This window comes from Dendrobium catenatum, unplaced genomic scaffold (genome assembly GCF_001605985.2).
Source record: "Dendrobium catenatum unplaced genomic scaffold, ASM160598v2 fragScaff_scaffold_390, whole genome shotgun sequence".
NCBI classification, from domain to species: Eukaryota; Viridiplantae; Streptophyta; class Magnoliopsida; order Asparagales; family Orchidaceae; genus Dendrobium; species Dendrobium catenatum.
This window is the reverse complement of record NW_021318852.1, coordinates 5,006,895-5,031,263: the sequence shown is the minus strand read 5'-3', so window position 1 is coordinate 5,031,263 and position 24,369 is coordinate 5,006,895. Positions and strand designations below refer to the sequence as shown.

The 24,369-nt window shown below is 36.9% G+C and overlaps 2 protein-coding genes and 1 non-coding gene across 10 annotated transcripts; 1 reads left to right on the top strand and 2 right to left on the bottom strand.

The window, feature by feature from the left end:
- Positions 1-1,422: 1,422 nt before the first annotated feature.
- Positions 1,423-6,145, top strand: LOC110097575 (ABC transporter G family member 25). Its single transcript, XM_020824024.2, has 3 exons — positions 1,423-2,402; positions 4,613-4,771; positions 4,857-6,145. The coding sequence occupies exons 1-3, from the start codon at positions 1,490-1,492 to the stop codon at positions 5,708-5,710; spliced, it is 1,926 nt and encodes a 641-aa protein (XP_020679683.1). The 5' UTR covers positions 1,423-1,489; the 3' UTR covers positions 5,711-6,145.
- Positions 5,323-16,575, bottom strand: LOC110097576. Of its 8 annotated transcripts, XR_003700434.1 has the most exons (7): positions 16,360-16,575; positions 14,223-14,337; positions 13,079-13,162; positions 11,892-12,548; positions 9,786-9,949; positions 5,558-5,689; positions 5,335-5,476 (listed from the first exon to the last, which is right to left on the bottom strand). It is a non-coding gene; the product is annotated as an uncharacterized LOC110097576 (transcript). The 8 variants fall into 8 exon arrangements; XR_003700431.1 differs by lacking the exon at positions 11,892-12,548 and having other exon boundaries at positions 5,323-5,463; XR_003700432.1 differs by lacking the exon at positions 11,892-12,548 and having other exon boundaries at positions 5,323-5,463; positions 5,558-5,674.
- Positions 16,576-16,691: 116 nt separating this feature from the next.
- Positions 16,692-17,732, bottom strand: LOC114578337 (putative pentatricopeptide repeat-containing protein At1g09680). Its single transcript, XM_028693952.1, has one exon. It carries the CDS (start codon positions 17,730-17,732, stop codon positions 16,692-16,694), a length of 1,041 nt encoding a protein of 346 aa, XP_028549785.1.
- Positions 17,733-24,369: the final 6,637 nt, after the last annotated feature.

The following is a 24,369-nucleotide window of genomic DNA, read 5'->3' as shown; positions in this document are numbered from 1 at the left end:
TTTATCTAAGACACTCATATCAACTCGCATCTGTGTTGAATTTGTTAGAATAAAAGTTATACTCACCTACAAAATTTCGGCACCTAAAGTTGTCCAGTTCATTAAACATGCTTGTCGATCAAGATTGAACTTGCTCAAAGAATTCACTATTGAAATCACATGGTTGACTGATTAATAATCTCATCAAGAGAATTTATAATTGATCTCTTGCAAGAAAATGCATTAGATAATTCATTGAATGTTGCTCAAAATATTGAGATACATAGAACATAATAAAAATAGGGTTTTAAAATTATGATGACTAGAAAGAAAATAAAAAATAATTAGTGATTAATTGCCCACCACCTACCATATCATGCCCTCATCTTCTAGAAAAAGGAAGTGGACCTTTTTTTTACTTTAATTCATAAAATATTGAGCGTCACAATATAAAGTTAATACATATAAAATTTATTCTCAAATTTATGAAAATAATATTAAGCAATTTTATCACCTACCTGAAGAAGTTAAGAATAAAATTTTAAAATTTATATGCTATCGCATGCATATATATTTGTATATAAACATTAAATATATATTTAATGAAGCTATTATTGAGCATTCAAAAAGTTTTATTTGTATTTTTCTTTTAAATATTAAATATCTTATATTATAAAATTTAATTGATCGAACTCAACTAAAGGGCCATTTTGGTTTGAGGATAAAATATTTTAAACATAATGTTTTTGAGAATATTGATGTTTTGTTTGAATTAAAATAAATGCAATGTAAAATTTTGATATATTTGAATTCATCCTCTAGGTTTTTTTTGTATATTTAGAGTTTTTATGAGTTTGGTGAGTTCCCAAAACACCATAAATTCATTGGAATTGATGTCATCGTCAAGCGCCTAGCCACATATCACCATCATCAGCCACCACAACCACCCATAGCCATCACCGATCACCACCACCGCAGCCTGTCGGCCATCACAACAACCGTCGACAATCACCGTTCATCATCGCCACCACCACTGCAAAAGTTGGCCACCTACTACCACCATCTTTTCAATTTAAATAACAATCATTTACTTCAAATGAAAAATAATTTCATATATATTATTTTTACGCCTAACAAAACAACTCCCAAATATTCTTTTTACATTATATTCCTTTAAAGTTTTCTTATTTTCAAATAACCAAATAGTTCCTAAAATCGAATATAAAGAATACTTTTTTTTTTTTTAACGGTCCTAATTATAATATTCTTAGAATAAAATTCAGTAATAACAAAGTACTTAGAACAAATTGGAGTCAGCCGCCACGTATACCCCTTCTCCTCATGGTGTGTGGCCCCCACCATCCACTCCACTATCACTGTCCCTTTCCCTCTCATTTCTCATGGCTCCTTCCTTCCTCTTTAAATCCCCTTCTCATGCCCTCGCTTCCCTTCCCCACCTGCAAACTTCCAAATCTCTCTCTTTCTTTCTATCTCTTCTCTGTCATCAGAAATGCAGCCGGAGCAAATTATTTCCAGCAATTCAAATCCGCAGTTACGAAACCCAGCTACAAATCGAAGCTCGAATCAATCCCTTCCCTCCGATGTAACTTCCCCACGTCCCCTTTCCCTCCATTTCCTCGACATCTCCTACCGCGTAAAACTCACCAAGAACCCTACTGCCGGCGGTCGGCTCAACACAATCCTTTCATCTCCGAATACTCCTTCTTCGCAAGAACGTTCAATCCTCGATGGAATAACCGGCACAGCCGCCGCCGGCGAGCTCCTCGCCGTCCTCGGCCCATCCGGCAGCGGAAAATCAACCTTCCTCACCATCCTCGCTGGCCGCAACATCCCATCCTCTGGATCCATTCTCGCCAACGGCCGTAAAGCCACCCGATCCATCTTCCGCCGGATAGGATTCGTTCCTCAGGACGACGTTCTGTACCCGCATCTCACCGTTATCGAAACCCTGACCTATTGCGCGATGTTAAGGCTTCCTGCTGATCGTGTGAGGGACTCGGTGGAAGGGGTGATGGGGGAACTAGGGCTGAAAGGCTGCGCGGAGACGATTGTGAAAGGAATTTCGGGAGGTGAGAGGAAGAGGGTGGCTATAGGGCATGAGATGTTGGTGAATCCGAGTGCGGTGGTGGTGGATGAGCCGACGTCGGGATTGGATTCGACGGCGGCGGGGAGGATAGTTGAAACTTTGGCCGGAATGGCGAGGAAAGGAAGGGCGGTGGTCGCGTCGATACATCAGCCTGCCAGTAGGGTTTATAACATGTTTGATTCGGTGATGTTAATGGCGGAAGGGAGATGCGTTTATCATGGGAGAGGAAGGGATGCCGTCGACTATTTCGCTTCGATTGGATTTGTCTCAGAGATTTTCGTGAATCCGGCGGATTTCATGCTCGACCTTGCCAACGGTGAGTCCCGTTTATATAGTACTAAATAAACTAAAAAAGTTTGTCAGAAAAATAAATAGAGATAATCTTATTATTTTTTTTATTAAATTGCCTTGAAAATAATTATATTTGATTTAAAAATAAACGTAATATAAATTTTATTTGATCATTCTTCTTAGAGTATAATGACCAATTTGTTATGATATATCTTATATTAGATATAATAAATTTAATTACTTAAAAATACCTTTTGATCAAAAAAAATAATATAAAAATTATTTATTAAAATTTTTAAAATTATTGCCATGATTTAAAATTGAAATTTGTATTTCAACTCATTTTTTTAAATATATATATTTTGTGTAAAACTTAGATTTTTAAAATCTAAGGCATCGCCATCGTGATTTATGCATGAAAAGTATCATTTTGAAAATATGTGCATGTTCACATGATTTCATGCTCATGAACTTCTAGAACTCGTTAATCATCTCTGTGAGTATAATAATATTAATATAAAATTATCGAGTGAAAGCGAATTTAGAGATGAACGTCGAATAATTTAGGCTGGACCTATCCTAGAAAAGTAAACTTTATTAAATTAATTAATCCTGACTAAGGTTTTATTTGAAATATTTTTTTTTATATTTTATTTTTTAGATAGCAATTATAATTTAATTTGATTATTTTTCTTTTTCAAATTTTTTTTAGAAAATTTGTGCTAGAAAATTATTTTTTAAATTAAAGCAACTAAATTATTTTAATAATAATAATAAAAACATTACAACCGTCTCAAATAAATTCTAAAATGATGTACGTATTAAAGTAGTAAATTAATTTCTTTGTACGTATTAAAGTAGTAAATTAATTTCTTTCAACCAACATTCATTTTTAATTGATGTGAATATTCTAATCATGATTAGGCTCTAATTTAAACTTAAAATTATTAAATTTTCTTCTGAATTACAGTAATATATAATGAACTTATTAAAAATTATATTCCACCATTTAAAAGAAAATGGAACCACTTTTGGTTACATCATGACTTGAATTTTATTAAGGATATGGTGATCTAACTTTTCCTTTAAAAGGCGCATCTAAATGAGAACACCTGGCTGAGCTATTTGTTAGGAGGAACAATGGCCACCGAACTATTTAACACACGTCGCCTGCTCTGCGGACAATTTAGCCTTTCTGTTTAGTTATTTCGCTTCGTGTTGCTTTTCTTCTCTCTGCTTTACAAAAGGAGATGACCACATCGCATTTCCTCATCCACTACAGCAACAAGGACCACATATCACCATCCTTTCCAATATACTTGTTCTTTTTCCATTTGAAGCCGGGGCCGATCAAGCCTTAATTTTTAGGGGGAGAGGGGGTAAAAATCGTAGAGATTTTTTCCCCTCTTGAACTTAGCTTGACCTCTATTTGTTCATATTCTTGATCATTGTACGCTTCGCTGATATGTGGAAGGTCCAAAGGGCAGCGCCCCTGGCGGGATTCAACTTGCGGGGGTTTGAAAGAATATTTTTTAATTCTCTTTACTATTTATCTTTGTATTTGATTTATCATTTGATTTAGACCTGTCAATTTCGGGTCACGGGTCGGGTTCGGGTCGAACCCGGAACTGATCCAGCACTATTCGGGTTCGGGTCAACCCGACTAGTTTTTGCAAACGGGTCAATTTTTCGGACCCGAACCCGACCTGCTTCGGGGGCAACGAGCGGGGGTAGGAAAATTCAAAATTTTTTAAAATAAATTGGTTTCTAGGTTGACCCGGCAACCCGTCGCTGGTTGAAGCCCCTCTTAGGTTGGTTGTTGGGTGCTTTAGCTCCAATCACAAGAACTTGAATTTGAGATCTAACATATACTATGAATTTACAATTAAATTCACACAAAAAATCTCCTATGTTTATTATTTTAGAAATATTACCAGCCAAAATTTGAGATTGAATTTTTTTTTGGGCTAAGATATAGTCATCCAATTTTGATTTATTTTGAAATAAGTGTAATACATATTATATGGATTTGAAACCATCATGACCAAACTTTTGGCCATTATATTAGAGCCAATTTCTTTCTTTGAGCATTAGTTTAACTGATTAATTGAACTTGAGCTGATTTGAGTGAATTAATTGTTGTAGCAGAAACAATAAAAAAAATAAAATATAAATATTTTTAAAACTTTATCCCTAAATGCTTGAATTCTAATACCATTATATTTGATGATGCAGGAGTCAGCCGAGTAGACAACCATGCAGACACAGCAGACAAGGCTCGTATCAAGCAATCTCTCATATCCTCCTACAACAAAGTGCTTGCCCCTAAGGTGAAGGCCTCAGTGAATTCTTCTATTGCTGCATCAATGGCTTCAGCTGAATCTCTGAGAATAGGTAAATAAATCATCTAATCAATATTAACTCATATATCCTGTAATCAGAACTTTAACTGATATTATAAGGCATTTCAACTAACCAGGTAGTGAAAGAAGTGGTGAAAAGGAAGCAAAAGACTTCACTAGAACCAGCTGGCTCAAACAATTCTCCATACTCATTCGTCGTAGCCTCAAGGAAAGGAGGCACGAGACCTTCAACTCGCTTCGTGTCTTTCAAGTCATAGCTGCTGCATTTCTCGCTGGTTCGATGTGGTGGCACTCAAGCATTCGTAATGTACAGGACCGGCTCGGACTGCTCTTCTTCATCTCCATCTTCTGGGGCGTCTTCGCCTCCTTCAATGCCGTATTTACTTTCCCGCAAGAACGAGTGATTGTTAACAAGGAGCGTGCGTCTGGAATGTACTCCCTCTCATCGTATTTCATGGCGAGGATGGCCGGCGATCTGCCCATGGAGCTCATTCTCCCGACCATCTTTGTTCTCATCATCTACTGGATGGCTTCGCTTCGGCCGGAGCTCGGAGCTTTCTTGTTAACCATGGCGGTGATCTTAGGCTATGTGCTTGTAGCGCAGGGACTTGGGCTGGCAATTGGAGCTGTTATCATGAATGCTAAGCAGGCATCAACAATTATTACTATAACAATGCTTGCTTTCCTTCTCACTGGAGGATTCTATGTGCAGAAAGTTCCAATCTGCATGAAATGGCTGAAATATACATCATTTACTTTCTACTGTTTCAGACTACTAATTGGAGTACAATATAGAGGAGATGAGATTAGTTTCTACCAGGGTTTATCACATAATCATGAAAGGATTAGCAGCAGAGAGGCTGAGGTAGAAGGCCAGGTCAGTATAATGGTGAGCATTTTGGCTTTGATTATGATGTTTGTTGGGTATAGGATTCTGGCATATGCAGCACTGAGGAGGATCAAAATATAAGCATATAATAAAAAGCAAAGGATTTATCATAATTGAATTAGAATTAGCAGAATCACTGGCTTCAAATTTCTTTTTGACCAGAGAATAAAGCTTTGGCTTCTTAGCTAATCTTAACAAGTCAAAAACAAGAATGGTTTCTATCAGAGAATATGAACCTCACCTTAAGCACTGTTACTGTAAGCCTTAATTCAGCTCTGAAACTAAAAACTGGCCAGCCACATTATTTACATTAATAGCTCCTATGTAAAGATATGTAAAGCCACTGTGTATGCATAGAAAGTTATGCAAGGAGTAGAAATTTTCTGAGACATGGTGGTGGGTAGTTTTGATTGAATATGGGAAGTAGAGAAGCAGATATGTCAAAAGTATGTTTCCTTCGAGCTTTGGATGATGGAAGAAAATTATACTTATATTCTAAGCATGTTTAAGGGGTTCCTTGTTCTTTTTTATAACTTCGCTTTCCAAATAATTGCTACACTTACGTTTTGACCATAACTTATTAGTTTCAAAAATAATTTCTGCTGAGCTTTTTACAAGATCTGCTGGTAGAAAGATGTTAACTGACTTTTTACAAAAATTAAAAAACTCATACCAACGATTATATAACTTACAAAAAATATTTCTCATAATGATAATCCAACTCTTTTTACTGATGAATGGCATAGTTAAAGCAGTTATCAAACCAAACTATGCCTTCTGAATTCGTTTCACTTGCTGCACATTCAAATTTAATATGCACTATGATAGGGAACAATTGAAGATTTCAAGTAAATCATATCAATTTAGTAAAAACAGCGAGTAAACTCTTCCAAACTCCAATGAAAATCAGAAAAACAGTAGTTTTTATTGCAATAATTGAATATACGGTAGGAAAATAGCAAGATACAAGTGATCCTCTGTTCCAGAGGAGGATTGATCTCTCCCAAATCTCTAGACGCTACTAGAGCCCAAGAAAACCCAAGGGATCTCAAATTTCAACCAAATTCAAGATGCCCTAATCCTAGGAAAACAAACTATTTAATGCATGCAAATCAAAAGAAAATCACTAAACAGTCCCTACATTCAAATTTCCCTCCTAACTCCCTAAAAAATCTTTCCTAAATAGCTCCCGTACGCTCGGTCATGTGTTTGGCGCATACAGGAGGTGGAAATCTCTGCCTCGCAGACCGGCTGGACCGGTCTAACAATACTCCCCTCCCAAAGATCCACCTTGTCCTTAAGCTGCAACGAGCAAAACTACTGTTGAAGTATAACCAATAGCACTGGACTGATATTGGGTCGAACGATCCCTTCCTCCAACATCTCCCTAATCAATCTCTCGAGCTCATCCTTCTGGATTTGGGAATGACGATACAGATGAACACTGAGAGATGAAACTACTTCCTTCAAGATGATAACATGCTTGTGTTCCCGTGAATGAGGCAAACCCTGAGGCGACTGAAAATTCTCACTGAATTGCTAAACTCAATGATTTTACTGAAAGAGGAATGTCCCTGCTCTCCTCCAATATGATCCCCTCCAGCCTATGTAGTTCCATCAGATAACTATCCCCCACTTCATGTGTGTTGCTCACCTTGATTTTAAATGATATCATGGCCTTGGTGAGCCATGCATCTCCCCTGACCACTATCCTTCTCCCTTTCACCATCAGCTCTATCATCAATTCTCCCCAGTTGACCTTTGTGTCCCCTAAGATCTACAGCCACTTCATCCCCAGGATGACAATAGTGCTCCCTAACTCCAATGGGAGAAAGTCCTCCCTCACCTGAACTCCCTGTATGGTCAATACTACTCCATTATATATCCCCTGACCTGTCTCCACCTTCCCTGTACACATCATCACTCCATAACACCCTATATCCACCAATGTTATCCCCAATTGGTCCACGACCTAATTGGAAATGATAAGGGTAGCCCACTGTTAATCAACACCACCACCTCCCTGTTTGCTATTTCTCTCTTCACCTTCAGGGTATGTTTCAGAGTGAATATCACCACTGAATTCAAGGAGACCTCTATCACGTCTAGATCTAGCTTGTCCTCCCTCTCTCTCTCTCTCCCATACTCTCACATCCCTCAGTTTTCTCGTCATCATAAATGGTGAGAACTTGAAGAGTTCGATCCCTACACTTGTGCCCTGGAGTATACTTCTCATCACATCTAAAGCATAGTCCCTTTCGCCCTCTTCTCTTGCATCTCCCTTTTCGTTAGTCTTTTGTAGTTCCTCCCACTTCCTCCTCTTGTTGGATTCTCCTTGGGAGTCTCATTAATGTTGCCTGATGTAGGTCCCTTGGGTGCTAAAAGAGTGGTCATCATCCTATAGGAGCCTCCTGAGATGCTGCTTCTGGCTCCCTTCTCTAGATTCTTCTGATTCTCCATCAGTTGTGCCAACATCATGGCCTTTCCCAAGTCACGAGGCATTATGACTTTCACCGCCGCTCTGATTTCTGCTTTGAGCCCCTTCATGAATTTTTTCTCCAATGCATTCTCTGATAATTGCTCCACTTGACTGGCTAGGTGCTCGAACTACTCCAGGTAATCTACCATTGATTTGCCCTGTACTAGTGCAAAAAACTGCTAATAAGTCCCCTCCACCATTGATTTGGAAACATTCTAATAAATAGTCTTTGAAGGCTCTCCAACTTCGTATAGGTCTCCTTTGGTCCCTCCATTGGAACCATGACGACACCTTCCCCTCCAAACATAGGCATGCTGCAGTCAGTTGCTCCTCATCCGTCACCCATTAATGGCGAAGTACTGCTCCACTTTATAGATATATCCATAAGCATCCTTCTCTTAAAAAAATGGCATCTTCAACTTTTGCATCTTTTGATCTCCTCAATTTTTCCTTATTCCTCCATAGTTTCCCCTTACCCAAGTGCTTGACCCTCCTTAAGTCTCCTGATCTTCCCTTTCCCTTTCATTTCAATACCCTCCTTCGAATTCCCCTCTTCTCCCTTCAAAATCAACAACTCGGCAGCCATAATTTCCATCAATATGCTCCCAATCAGCACCCCTTTGCTCCTACCCTCCATACCCATGCCTTTCCCCAAACCTACCTCTCTATCCTCCCTCTGGAAAGGCTCCAGATGGGGTCTTCTCCCTTCTCCCTCTATGATTTCCACTTCGTCTTCGTTCTTACGAATTTTAGAATTCGTATTCTTTCCTTTTGGCCCCTTCACGCATGAAGCCGCCGATTGGTTGTGCATTTCCAACATCTTTTTCATCATATCCCGTAAATCAGCTACTTGCCCTTCAATGGAGAAAATTATGTCCTCCACCGTCGTCTTTATCTGATTCATCTCCCCTTTCAAACGTCCCTCCAGTGCGTCTACCTTCTTGGCCGCCATACAAAAATTCTGATTTTGCTCCAAAAATAAGCAACGTTCCTTCCTTCGGATGAAAATTTTGCCACTAAACTTTCAAAAAATCAGCCTCCTGATGGTCCAAATACTTGCTCTGATACCAATTTAATAGGAAACACTTGAAGATTTCAAGTAAATCCCATCAATTTCGTAAAAACAGCAAAAAAACTTCCAAACTCCAATGAAAATGAGAAAAAAACAGTAATTTTTATTGCATTAATCAAATATACGGCAGGAAAATAGCAAGATACAAGTGATCCTCTGTTTGAGAGGAGGATCTATCTCTCCCAAATCTCTAGACGCCGCTAGAGCCCAAGAAAACCTAAGGGATCTCAAATTCAACCAAATTCAAGATGCCCTAATCCCTAGTAAAACAAACTATTTAATGCATACAAATCAAAAGGAAATCACTAAACAATCCCTACATTCAAATTTCCCTCATAACTCCCTCAAAATCTTTCCTAAATAGCTCTCGCACACTCGGCCGTGCATTTGGCGCTTACAGGAGGCAGAAATCTCCGCCTCTTGTTCACGTAAGCCAATCCCGTTGGACCGGCTGGACCGGTCTAACACACAACACATAAATATTTAGGTTTTGTTTGGGACATCTTTCTTACTGTTTTATAAAGCTACTTTTTAATACAAAAATCTATTGAAAGAAGAGGAAAAAAAGTGATCTAAAGCTATCCCAAATGAAATCCAAATGAAACCTTAGCAAAGCAATAAAAGTTTTTGCGATGGTGTGCTCCTCTTGATAGAAAAAGTTCCGCTGTATAAGCAATAATTCTTCTTCCTGCATTTGTTTTTGGCATAGACACTGATGCCTATGCTAGCATGAAATACCTGCCTAGTGCCAACATGGATGAATGTTTACCTGGCATGAAAATGCAAAAAAGATGAATTAAAAAATAAGAGGAATTATATGCATAACACAAATCTGATATATTTATAAAACTAATAACTATCATTTTTTAACCATTGAAAATGAGAATCTGAGATAACAAAGTGTTAGTTTTACTAATAGATAAATATTAAGTTTTATGCATATAATCATTCTAAAAATATAAAAAATAACAAAAACAACTCTCGTCTTAACAAGAAGGTTTTACACTTTATTTCCAGCCCAAAAGGCCAAACAAGCGGTAAAATGTTCCCAGTAATTAATTAGAAGTCCATATATGATATCTTCAGAGAATATGAGGAAACAGCTTAATAAGTTATTCACTTTGATTTAGGCTCTGAACTCTGAGACAGCTCAAAGAAGGGTGATCAGCGTGTACTAGATTAATCCATTTGACAAGTTTTGGTAAACCCCTCAGCAACTTCGGACCTGACAATCCTCAAATGATCAAAGGTCTGTATCATGGATTCAGCTAACCTACAAGGCTACAACAAGCACTGGCGTAATATTCATGCCTGAGTTAGAATGGCTCTCAAACTGTCCTTAGTGAGGCAAACGCGTGTTTCAGTAGGCTTAAGCTTGGTTGACCTAAATAGGCCCTGCTGACTCCATATGGTTTAAGGTTTCATTTCTTATAGTTTTCTTACTGCTTTTTAAAACAAATTTTTTAAACAAAAATTTTTAGTTTACGAAATGTTTATACTAAAGCAGAAAGTTAAAACATTTGCCAAATAAATCAGTTCTAGCTAACCCTAGGAATTTTGAACAATGAAATCTTGGCCATTGAGCAAGAATGTGGACCAAGCCTATACAACTTATAGTAAATATTGATCAAGCTAATTGAACTAGGTCTAGATCCTAGAGGTCACAATTAAACCAAGTTGGTGTAGACATACAATGATTTAGGTAGCCCAAATCACAACCGACCATTGTTCAACCCAATTGATCAATATAGGACAACTTCTATGGCTATGTACAAACTAGGAAGCCCAGGGTATGTTCAAAATTGAGTCATAGGGATTAATTTGGTCAAATTGCAAATTTGACTCACTAAACTAGACCATAAACACCTAATTAGCTCAATTAACTGTTAGGAAATGGATGCAATTTTTTCGAAATCAGTGAACAACAATAAAAAATTAGGAAGAAAAACACACCAACACTATTTTTATTACAATATATATGAAATAAAATAGCAAGATACAGTTGGATCTTCAATTCGAGAGGAAGATCCGGTTATCCCAAATCCCTAGCTAGGGCTGCAAACGAACCGAGTCGAGCCGAGTATGTGAATGTTCATGTTTGTGTTCATTTAATATCAGCTTGTTCAAGTTTGGTTCATGTTTGTTCGAGCTTTATTGTTTGTGTTCATGTTTGGTTCATTTAAATTAATGAGTGTTCATGTTCGGTTCATGTTCAGTTCATGTTCGTTTATTTAATGTTCATCGAGCTTGTTCGCGAACATATTTAACGAATTTTTTCTAACTATCAATAAAAAATCCCAAATCCCTAGCTATTGGATAGAGCCCAAATAACCTAAGAAATTCTAATTTCAATAAACTCCAAACATAATCTGAAATCACCCCATAATTAACCTTAAGTAGGCTCCTATAATTCCCTCCCAAATAATTCCTATCAAATGTCCAACTTAGTTCTCCCTAACAATTAAGTCATCTAATGTGTTCTTCTGGGCAAATAAATATGATTGGGAGATCCTTTAGAAAAAGAGAAAGAGAGCACGCCACATAAGGGGGGTTTTCTACAAACTTATCACGGGTAATATCAATGTTGTGAATAACAAAATAAGAATCTAAAGGACCTAAAACCTAATTAAAATCTAAACAAACTTAAAAGAACCCTTAAAGCTCAAAGAATGAACTAAATAAAGCCAATTAATTGATGTTGTAAACTTCACCTCATCATTGAGCCCCAGTGAAGTATACCACCATTGCCATTTCCAGACGTTAGCTCCATCTCCTTGTTCAATCCTTGAGCAGACAAAGCTTTAAAAAAGCCTTTAAATTAAACCTAAAATGGCTCGATTATTTAACTAGTTTAATCTATTAATTACAGCTTGAAGACAACGTACAAGTGACATTAGATCATCATCTAATGACCTTGATAACTCTCCTCTATGTAGCCATTGGATCTCTAATGGACAATTAGGATTAAAGCCAAAAAGAAGATCCCCTCAACACATACATGCTTGCACAAGCACTCATCCTCCAAAATCTATCCTGTCGAACAAGGATCAAACGGTGATGATACCATACACTTGTGAGGACAAATCTTGACCCTTGATCAAACATCAACAATCTTGACATAATTTGTATGTCTTTAAGATCCCAAGCAAAAATATTGTACAGTGGATCAGAACACAAGTTAGCTGCATGACTTAAATAGAGCCATTTATGATAGACTTATTTAGAATATCATATGATCAAATGCAGGAAAAACTCACAGCCCACAACTTCACCTACCCCACTTGTAGCCACCTTCCACTGGTCAGCGCCACCGCTCAACGATGTTGTCACCACTGTTGTCTCTCAACACTCCATGCTACTTCCCGCCGCTGGCATTTAAAAGCCAAATAACTCATGAATTTCTAAAATGCATACATTCTAATAACTCTGTCTCTAAAATGCAAACATTTTAAAAACATCCAACCAAATGGTGCCTAAATGCACAATAAAATTAATTTTTTTTCTTATTTACAAATATACAACTTCATCTTTTGATCATTTTAATAAAAAATCTAAGGTTTCATTGAAAACATGAATAATAATGACATAATAATAAATTCAGTCATCTTTCATCCCATGCATCTATAAAGTGGAGGGGTAGTTAGGTCATTTGGTGAACAAAAAAGATACACTTTAAATTCGATAAGAAAAAAAAACATGAAATGAAACAAATTTTAATTAAGAATATCATAGTATACTTATAGACATCATGCATATCATCCATTTGAAAAGTTGAGGGACAATTAAGGAGTGTTTGTTAAGTTTAAGATTTATAACTTTAAGGAGAGATGACAAACAATTGAAGAGTCTTTCGTCAGTTTGAAAGTATAAACCATCAATAAAATTATTACAATTGCACCTTTTACTGCTAAGGTGCACCACCATTATTTGCTCCATCACCAACAATTGAAATTGAATGAGAGACGGAGTAGAATACATCAACCTACAAAATAGAATCCATCAACAAGGAGAAAGGCTAAGACAAGTACATATAGTAGAGAAAGAGATTTCTCTTTGAAGGTAGAAGTAAAGTTTGAGTTGTCATACACTCGTACTCCAATGAAACAATCAAACCTATGGTAATTTACAATTGATTTGAGTTTCTAGAAATGAATTTTATAGTTTATGATTATGCTAATATATTGGGTCTATTGTTCAGAGTGATGATGAAATAGATGGGCATATTATTAACAAAATTCAAGTTGGATGGTTGAAATGGAGGAATGCATTGGGCTTGTTGTGTGATAGAAAAGTCCCCCTCAAACTTAAGTGAAAATTCTATAAGATGGTGGTGAGACCTGCAACACTTTATGGTGCAGAATGTTGGCCATTAAAAGAGAAGCATAATATTAAGTGTTGTAGAGATGAGGATGCTTAGGTTAATGAGTGGCTTTACTCTTAGAGATGGGATATGAAATGAGCATATACATGAAAAGGTTGGAGTAGCTCCAATGGAAGATAAGATTAGAGAGAGTTGCCTTAGATGATTTGGTCACATAAAATGCCGGCCTTCCGATGACCCGGTTAGGAAAGTAGATGTATTAGATTTGGTTTATGTTAAGAAAGTTAGAGGTAGACCTAAACAGTCTTGGTTAGAAATATTAGAAATGACCTTTCTTTTTTAGCTTTAAATGAGAATTTGACCCTTAATAGGACACAATGGAGAAAAATGATTCATGTAGCCGACCCAACATAGTGGGATAAAGGCTTAATGATTTTGTATGATTATGCTAATAAAAAGAAATTTGTATTTGCTCATTTGAAGTTGTCATTGCATTATTTACTGTGGTAAACTTTACAATTTAAGAACTATCATCTGCCAATATGGCATTATTAGAATTTTAAAGATCATTTAAAACTCAATTTTACCTTGTTGGATATGAAAAAGAAAAATGGACATGCCAGAAGAATTTGAAGCAAAATAATGCAAGTGCTATAGAAATTTCATTGAATGAAAAAAAACAAAACTTATTAAAAAATAGGTAGCATGTCTTCATAAAAACCTTTGAGAATTAAAGCTTTTCCAACTATTGTTGTCCTTGATGCTAGCATAGATGTTGTTGAACTTCAGGAGAAAGGTAAGCCCTCTTTCTATCAGACAACAAGCACATGTTGCAACTATTAAGAAGAAATGAAAGGCTCAAGTTTTGGCTACAAAGGAGCAATGCATTAAAATAGGAGGATAAAAATAAAAAGACCCTCACAACCATGTTAATAAGTAATTGAAGTAGTGATAAAAGCAGATCTTGTATTATCCTTGATGTTACATGCGCATGCTCGTGAAAAAATTAGGAACATAACTTTTTTAGAACAAAAAGGCTTTAGATGAAATCTACCCTCACCGATACTATTTTGGATCTAGGTAGTGAACATAACTTATCATTAAAAGCTTTGGTTGAGAAACAACGGTTAATCTCTACTAACATAGAGTTAGTCACGATTAAACCTTATAATAAGGTGGCCAAGTTTCAAATGCAAGACATAATTAATGTTTTAAGATATGTTTCTAAAAGGGGCAAATTAAAAATCTTTAGTTGAACCAATTATGATTGTTGTATAACTTTTAAGATTGACACAGAAAAAAAATCATAATATGAAAACTTGGTGGCGAATAGATAAGGAAAAAAAGGATTATTAAGAAAAAGAAATACTCTTTTAAAAGTTGGCATAGCTTGAATACAGTTGAGGATGAGAAAGCTAAAACTCTTGAAAAGAAGGTAGTGAGTAAATCATAAGCTATAATTTTATGATTTGTAATAGAATAGGTAATATAATAAATGAGAATATGAGAGAAGTTGCAAAATTACTAAATTAGGAAGGATAAATTGATAAAAGATAATACTAAAGCATAGATGTCAATGGCGCAAAATAGCGCGCGCCATGGCACACTGCGCGGCGCGGCGCACTGCGCGGCGCAACTATGGCGTCATGTGTATGGCGCGGTGTAGACATTCAAAATTGAGCGCGCTATTTGTGCGCCATGGCTCACGGCGCAAAATAGCACGCGACATTGTTTTAAATTTTTTTTAATGTAATTATAAATATTTTTTATATTTTTAAGATAATATATTTTCTAATTTTTAAATATATTAAAAGCGTTAAGATAAATATTAGATTGCATATTTTTATCTTCTTAATGCTATTTTCTTTCATTTTAATATATTTTTGTTGAATGAAGATTGAATACTTATTGGACTCGAAATTGTTAGATACCGATTGAAGGATAATCTCATTGGAATTTATTGTATGAAGTCATATATTTGATGGAGAACATGAAAGTTGAAGCGACTTTTTTTAGTAATTGACTTGATATGATTGTGACTGAAGTTATATCTTGATTGGACTTGGTAATTTTTTTAGCATGTTAGTTAACTAGTAGATAGTTTTTAGAATGTAGAAGGATATGTTAGGATAGACAAACATTCCACAAAGTATAACAAGGTTATCTTTTAAAATAAATTGCTTTGGTGATTGTTTGAGTAAATTATTTGGATTGTTATTTATTTGTATTGTCATTGTTTGCTTGTTATTATGATAGTTTGTCTTTCAGTTTAATGATATTTCATATTCATGTTTATTATTTTGTAATTCTTGTATAATTTGCGTCATGTTCAAAATGGTGCGCGCCACGCCATGCGCTATGCGCCGTGGCTCCAATGGGACCTTTGCGCCATGGTGCGCCATTCACTGTTAACAAGTATGTACTAAATATAAGATGATTGAAAATAAATACAAGTGGCTTGGACATGTAGACCAAATGTTAAAAAAAAAGTGTCAGTCATAAGAGTTGATATAATTAGTGTTAGACAATCGGAAAAAAATGTGTAAACCTACGGTTACATGGATGGAATTTTATGATTTACAAATAATAGATATAATATCTTAAATACCGCTAAGTAGGAATGGATAAAAAAAATGAAAATTGAGAATTCATAATACCTCTAAAAAGTTAGGATAGAGCTAATGATTATGATGATGCCTCAACCATATTCATTATGGATGCATAGTTCATGATGAGTTTCAGGGATTTTCATTTGGTGATTACCTCAAAATTCTATAGGAAAAAATAACTAAATGTTTATAATTTCAAATTCTGAAAATAAAATGCATAAACTTGATTTGTTTACACCACTAGTTTACCTGGTGAGATTGTAACCCTCACTGTATCTTCAATAATATCACCAAGAAATGAACATGTTTTGTATTCCAATTATGAATGAAAAAAAGAAAGCGGCACATCATACAATATGTAGTGCATACCTCAGGAGTAAACTGACGTATAGGGAACATGATGAGATCCAGCATGAAACCTCGGGTAAAGGAAACTCTTCTGAATAAAACAAATATCTTGAATTCACATACTCCCTCTGTTCCTCAATCATCAAGGAGATGCAAAAGAGCTGTATAATAATCATCTTTGACAAACACAAGCTTATCAAATTAGCAAAGATTTTTATACTGTGAGTACTGAATCACCGCATAAAGTCCCCAATGCTGCCCCACTTAAGCACGAAACACAAAATAACCTCGTCAAACTCTACGCCCCATTCCAAAACACTCCGCTCCTCAATTCCTCCATCGTCCAGAAACCCATCAATCTTCATTGCCCTGAGAACTCTCACAACATCACTCAACAAGCGATTCTTGCAGTATACGCCAATAAGAATCCTATAAAAACCCAAATCCGGAAGAACACCCATCACCAGCATTCTCCCAAAGAGAGCATTGCACCCCAAAACCTTGCCTTCCATCCCCATCCGGCCCATCAGCGTCGAGAAAGTAATCACATCGGGCAAAACCCCCATATCCACCATTTCCAGAAAAAGTCGAAACCCACCATCGACGCTGCGATGGTCACAAACGGTTACGATCAGAGAGTTCCAGGTCTCAGCATCGGCCGACACGCCGCTTCGCCCCATCTGCGCCACCAGCTCCTCTGCCTCCTCGACGTCCCCCCGACGGCAGTATTTGCGTACAAGTCCGGCGAAATGGCGAATCTTAAGTGGAAACCCTAGTTTATCGGGGACAGCGAAGAGTATAAGTGAACGGGCAAGGCTTAGATGGTCGGAGCGGATGATAAATCCGAGGAGAGAGGAGAAAGCGGAAGCGGAGGGTGAGGCGGAGAGGAGCAATCTGGCGGCGGAATCTGAGGGAATACCGGCGGTGAGCGCTGAGGAAGCGAGGGGGAGCAGAAGGGAGGATCCAGGGCAGAGCCCGGTGAGTGGGAGCCGTCGTAGGAGGATCTCAGTGGCACGAATTCGATGGTGTCGAACAAGGAAGGGGAGGAGAGACACGTACGTGGGGAGTTCGTGGCGGAAGCCACGCTGCCGCACAGCGGCGGTGAAGAGCGACAGGACTTTCTTGGGGTTGGAGTTTGGGTTCGCAATGGCGCGGAGGATGGAGGCATTGGAGATTCGCTGGTGACCGCCGCCGGGTTTCGGACGCGGGGAATACGGAAGGAGCCATGGGAGGCGGGCGCGCGAGGACGAGATAGCTGGCTTGGATGGACTCATGATGTGAGTCAGTGTTACCATATTATTTTCATTTTTAATCGTTTATCCATCCTAAACTTTATGTCAAATTTCTTTATCATGGGAATATCAATGGAAAGAAGTTGCATTTAATTTCCTGGATCAGCACTGTTAGGTTGAAGCATTTTGGTGGGCTCGGTATCCCGTCCATTGAGGCCTTGTATTTTCTTGTATCTGGCAACTCTACCCTGTTTAGTAATTGGGTTCGGGCTAAGTATGGCTCCACTTGGAGGCCCCCTCCCATACATGCCTCCAAATTCTAGAAAGTGCTCTGCAATACTGCTAATTCCATTAGATCGTTGATCAATTTTGTTGTTGCTCCACATTGCAATTTCTATATGTTTTGGGACCTGTGGTGTAGAGGGCAGGCGTTGGCTGATTTAACGGATGTTCGAAGTTGGCCTAAAACCCCTATCAGAGATTTCATCTATCCGGATGATTGGTCTCTCCCAATTTCCATCCCTGAACCTATAAGACGGATTATTTATGATGTTAACATACGGGAGCAACCAGAGCTTTCCTTGGATGGCTCCAATTTTCCTTCCTTTAAACAGTTTTTGTAGGTTTTTTATTCTCAGTCAAACAAAGTCTCTTGGGATAAATATATTTGGCACACGAATTGCTCTCTTAAATTCTCTTGCTATGGTTGGATGGTGGTATTAGGCAAGCTTAAAACTGCTGATACTCTCTTGTCTAGTGGTCTTTATGTTGACCCCTTATGCCCCTTTTGCCGGGTATCTCAAGAATCACATCAGCACTTCTTCTTTGATTGCGATTTCTCATTTATGGTCCTCACTGGTTTGCTTCCTCTTTTTAGATCTTTTCTATTGAGGCCAAACATCCTTCATGTTTTTGAATTTATAGATGGGCTTGTTCATTATAACTTAACTGAGAAACTGTTTTGTTTCTTTCTTTTGAATTGTGCTATCTATTTTTTATGGAGAGAAAGAAACAATCGTTGTTTCTCTAGTTCATGGTGTAATCCCTCCTTTATTATCATGGAGATTAAAATTGATTTGATGGCTAGAGTTAAAAGGTGGAAATATGCTAACAAGCTCAAATCGAAGTTCGATGGATTGTTTTATCCACCTTTGGCTACATCTGTTTTGGTTTTGGTTGTTCTGGACTATGATGAAGTGGGTTAACCCAGGCGGGTTTTATTCTGCTGACGCTTGCTCCCATTGTGATGGTCCGGTGCTTACCAGTTCTTGTGCTTGGCAGGCCCATGGCAACCTGGGTTCAGTTTTTCCTCCGCCTACTCTGTCTCATGATGATGAATTTGTTTTTGGGGTTAACTCACTAACCTGAGTCCTGTTTTTGTCCTACTCCCCCCTTTTTGTGTGGTGTTTTGGGTTTTTCTTTCTCTTAATAACCTTTGCTTTTTGGGTTTCCTTACTTGTAATCTATTTTTGACTTAATATATGGGATGTCGCCCCAATTTTACCAAAAAAAAAAAAGTTTATTTATTATCTCTGTCAATGTTTCCATTGATAATGTACTCATTATCATAAATTTTCTTGGGGCTATTTAATTGACTAAAAAAGAAAAGTTGTGTAAAAAAATTCGGTATAAAATAAATGTCATATAAAAATATATATTTTTTTTAATTATTTGAATGAGTATAGTAAATAGAGGCAAATGATTCTTTTTTATTTGAATTTGAAGTAGATAAATATAGATGATGGTTAGCGGTGAGTGGCGTCGATCGGCGGCTGTGGTACTGGGAGGTGACAGTGGTGGCAGGAATTGAGTGGCGGCCAATGATGGGTAACAGTCTGCAATATTTGCTCGTTACATAATTTATGATGGACATGCCACTAATCACAACAATCTAAAAATAGAAAAATGCTTATTTTTTCTCTTGCATATGATCATTTTAGCACCTATGTAGATGTGTCGATATGATAATAACGATTTTTATGATCATTATCGTCCAAATGATTGCATAATATTTAAGAAAATTATATAAAAAAAAACATATTATACTTTGTGTTAATGCTACTTGGAAATGTCACTATTGATGCTGCCTAATGATGTCATTGACCTTAAAGTTTCACATTGTAATTAATTCTCCATTATAGTCAACAAGTTTTTTTTTTTTTTTTTGTTGGGACATTTAGGTCAATTAACGCAGGCTCGCACACACATCACATACACAAAACTCGAATCCATGATCTCTTAGTTGGTAGCTAAGCTCCAAACCAACAAACCAAGATGAGCTATGCATATAGTTGGCATTTTGATTTGACCATCAAATATGACGAGACTCTTTTATAAACAAACATACTTGCTTAAAGGGCTCCTCGCCCAAGCTCAAGTAGTCTGAATAGAGCATCAGGTGGCTATCCATCCTTCTCATAAAAAAATGATCAGTTATAAGAGGAGGATCTGGACGTACATAATATCCTACAACCTTTGAACAAGGTCAACTAGGGCAATCAATATCTAATAGTCTAATGCTTCGTTTGGGATGGCTTTTGCTTTCTAAAATAATTTTTTAATATAAAAAATTATAGTTTAAGAAAATTTTATATTAAAAAACTGCTTTAAAAGATAATAAGTTGTCTCAAACGAAACCTTAACTCTCTTCAAACAAGCTAACTTGAAATAACTATGATGACATGTTATAAAAGCAAGCAACGCCATGCACTTTGAGCTCCAAAAGTTTTGAAGGGCTTGAAGATAATGATTATTTATGTTTTTCCATCAAGACATAAACATCTACCACGGACGGCCTTCGTTTGGGGGCGAGAAAGGAGCGAAAGGAAAAATGAAAGCCGTGCTCGAGGTCATGACTCGTGAGTCACAAGATAAGAGTAAAGGGGAAAACGAACCATTGATGTTTTTCATGTGTCCACAAAAAAAAATGTAGGTGGCTTCTTTGGATTAATAATTTTATTAATAAACAAGTTTAATTATGGAATTGGAGAGAGGAACTGATATAGTATGGATTTGGTTGGGTGTGCAGTCATGAGTGCGCGGTCGCACCATTTCTGTTGCGCAAAAAGAGTAAGGAAAAACAAAACCCTTCACAGTAATTAATTGGATCAATAGCACTGCAAAAAATAATTAGATAGTTGGATGGAAATTTAATATTTAATAATTATTATTCAATAATCAATAGTTAATTAATGATAAATTTTTTAATAAAATCATATTTAAATATTGGGGGGGGGTGGGCGGGCACGTGCCCTTGTAGAAGTTCTGCAACTAGGCGTTAACCTGCATAAGAGAAACAGAGAAACGGGAAAGGAAGAAGGAGCAGAATTTCATTTCCCTTACTTTTCCATTATTGTAGCACCAGTATATGTACATGTATCTTATGATTACATTGTAAAGAAAAGGGACACGTGGACGGTGCAGATACGACTGTAAAGGATCAATGGTGATTACCGTCTGCACGAATAGGGATATCAACACTACATCACATGGCATGATGGAAAAGCTAATTTCTTAATTCCTGCAGGTTTGCTCAATACCTCCCCGTAAGCTAACAGGAGGTGCACAAATAGTTAGCTTAGTTCTCAGCTGAGCAAACCGAGGAATAGATAGAGATTTAGTAAATAAATCAGCTAATTGATCTTGAGTATAGATATGAGCAATATGTAAGACCTGATTTTTAATGCAATCCCTAACAAAATGAAAATCAATTTCTATATGCTTGGTCCTAGCATGAAAAATGGGATTGTTAGCCAATGCGATAGCAGAAATATTATCCAGAAAAGAACTGTAGGGTGATAGATAGAGATATTGAACTCATTGATTAACCGGCGAAGCCATACGAGATCCGTGGCAGCGGTAGCAAGAGCACGATATTCGGCCTCTGTAGATGACCGAGCAACATTTTTTTGTTTCTTGACAAACCAAGAAATAAGAGTATCTCCAAGAAATGCACAATATCCAGATGTAGATTTGCGATCTGTCTGATCACCGGCCCAATCAGTATCAGAGTAGGCAGTTAGCTCAAGTGAACCAGAAGAAATCGGAAGGCCAAATGATAGTGTGCCCTTGATATAACGCAGAAGTCATTTAAGAAGTTTGAAATCATCTCAGCGGTGCATGCATATGTTGACATAACTTGTTAACTGAGTATGCAATGTCAGGGCGAGTGATTGCTAAGTACTGTAAAGCCCAACTAAATGCTGGAATTGATCTGCTTTAACAGACGACCCAGCACTGTCCGAAACAGAGAGAACTTTGTAAGGAATAGGTGTGCTGATTGGTTTACAATCTTTCATTTCAGCACAATTTAAAATTTATGAAGCATAAGTGGACTATGAGAAATGTAAGCCTTGAGTAGTAGTAAGAATTTGCATACCCAGAAAATATGCAATTGGACCCAAATTTTTCATGTGAAATTCAGCAGATAAACCGAGTAAAAGGTTTTGAATTGTTGGATCATGATTCCCAGTTAACAAGATATCATCTACATACACAAGTATGTATATAGTAACTGAATTTTTGCAATATAGTAAAAGTGATGGATCAGCCGTACTGTGAGTAAATCCATATTTGAGAAGATATGTGGAGAAAGTTTCAAACCACTTTCTAGGAGATTGCTTTAAGCCATATATGGATTTTTGCAATAAGCAAACATGATCAAGATATAAAGGATCCACAAACCCTTGAGGTTGAGTCATAAAAATTGTTTCATTAAGTTTGCCGTGAAGAAATGCATTGGACACATCCAATTGGAGAATCTGCCACTTTGAGGTCACAGCCTCCTTAAGAAAAATTCTGATTGTGGGAAGTTTAGCCACTGGACTGAATGTATCTTATAATCTACACCATATTGCTGATGGCAACCTTGTGCGACCATTCAAGCTTAATGCTGAGCAATAGAGCCATCTGAATTTAGCTTAGTTTTGTATGTCCATTTGCATCCCAAAATATTTTGATCCGGATGTGAAGGAACAAGTTTCCAAGTACCTTGTTGTTGAAGAGAAGCAAATTCTTGAGACATGACATTTCTCTAAGAAGAGTATTTAATAGCCTGAGAATAGCATGTAGGATCCAATGGAATACTAACATGTCTCATACTAACAATATGCTTCGGTTTTAAATGACTAGTCCTTGATCTCATAAGCATTGGATGATTATGGACAACAAAAATAGGAGAATGAATTTGAGAAACTAGTGGAAGTGGCTCAGCTATACACTGAACCAAAGATGTTGGGGAATTGTCTGGAGCAAGTGAAGAAGAAGTAGAAGGGTTAGAGATTGGTAATTGTGGAGACACTGAGAGAACAACAGGCTTAGAATAAGAAGAAGTTTGAATTAACCATAGTGGGAACTAAGGCCAATGGAGGAATATATGTGGATGGGTTTGCTGGAACAGAATCAGAATTAGCATGTTGAAAAGGAAAAACATGTTCAAAAAATTTAACATGTCGTGAAACAAAAAATTTAGCAGATGGAATGTGATAGAAAATGTACCCTTTAGTGAAAGAAGGGTAACCAGCAAACACACAAGGAAGTGACTTAGGATGAAATTTGGTAGGAGAATTTTGTGAAAGGAACGGGTAATAAAGACAACCGAAAATGCGAAGCGAGCTATAATTTGGTTGTTTGTGGTAAAGCATATGGAACGGAGAAGACAACTTATTAGAAATAGATGGCAACATATTTATAAGATGTACCACAGTTTGCACAGCATGCAACCAAAAAGTTTGAAGAAGATTAGCATGAAATAAAAGTGCACGAGTAGTCTCTATAATGTGTTGATGCTTCCTCTTAGCTACGCCATTTTGTTCTGGAGTATATGGACATGCTCTGATACCATGTAGAAGTTCTGCAACTAGGCGTTAACCTGCAGAAGAGAAAACATAGAAACGGGAAATGAAGAAGGAGCAGAATTTGAGAATTTCATTTCCCTTGCTTTTCCATTACTGTAGCACCCGTTTATGTACATGTATCTCATGATTACATTGTAAAGAAAAGGGACACGTGGACGGTGCAGATATGACCGTTAAGGATCAATGGTGATTACCGTCTGCACAAACAGGGATAGCAACACTACAACACATGGCATGATGGAAAAGCTAAGAAGTCGTTTTAAAAAGTAATAAGAAAGTTGTACCAAATGAAGCCAAAATGATGATGCAAAAGAGATTACGTGACATAAGGAAAACAAAAATATAAAAAAGACTAAAAACATCATAGAAGACATCAAAATTTATGTGACGCATACATTTATAATATATTGATAGAAGATATACATGATCTGCTTCAAATATCTAGTTTCATAATTATGGTATAAAAGTTGAAGGAATACTCGCATCTTTCCTTAAAATTAACCCAAAGTACCTACAAAAATAGAGAAAAAAGCTCTCTCTCTTTATATATATATATATAATCATAGAAGACATCAAAATTTATGTGACGCATACATTTATAATATATTGATAGAAGATATACATGATCTGCTTCAAATATCTAGTTTCATAATTATGGTATAAAAGTTGAAGGAATACTCGCATCTTTCCTTAAAATTAACCCAAAGTACCTACAAAAATAGAGAAAAAAGCTCTCTCTCTTTATATATATATATTGTTGCGTGATAGAATATACGCGGCAGTAGAGTTAGGAAATATTCGTCTTAGCGTTGCACGAGTATTCC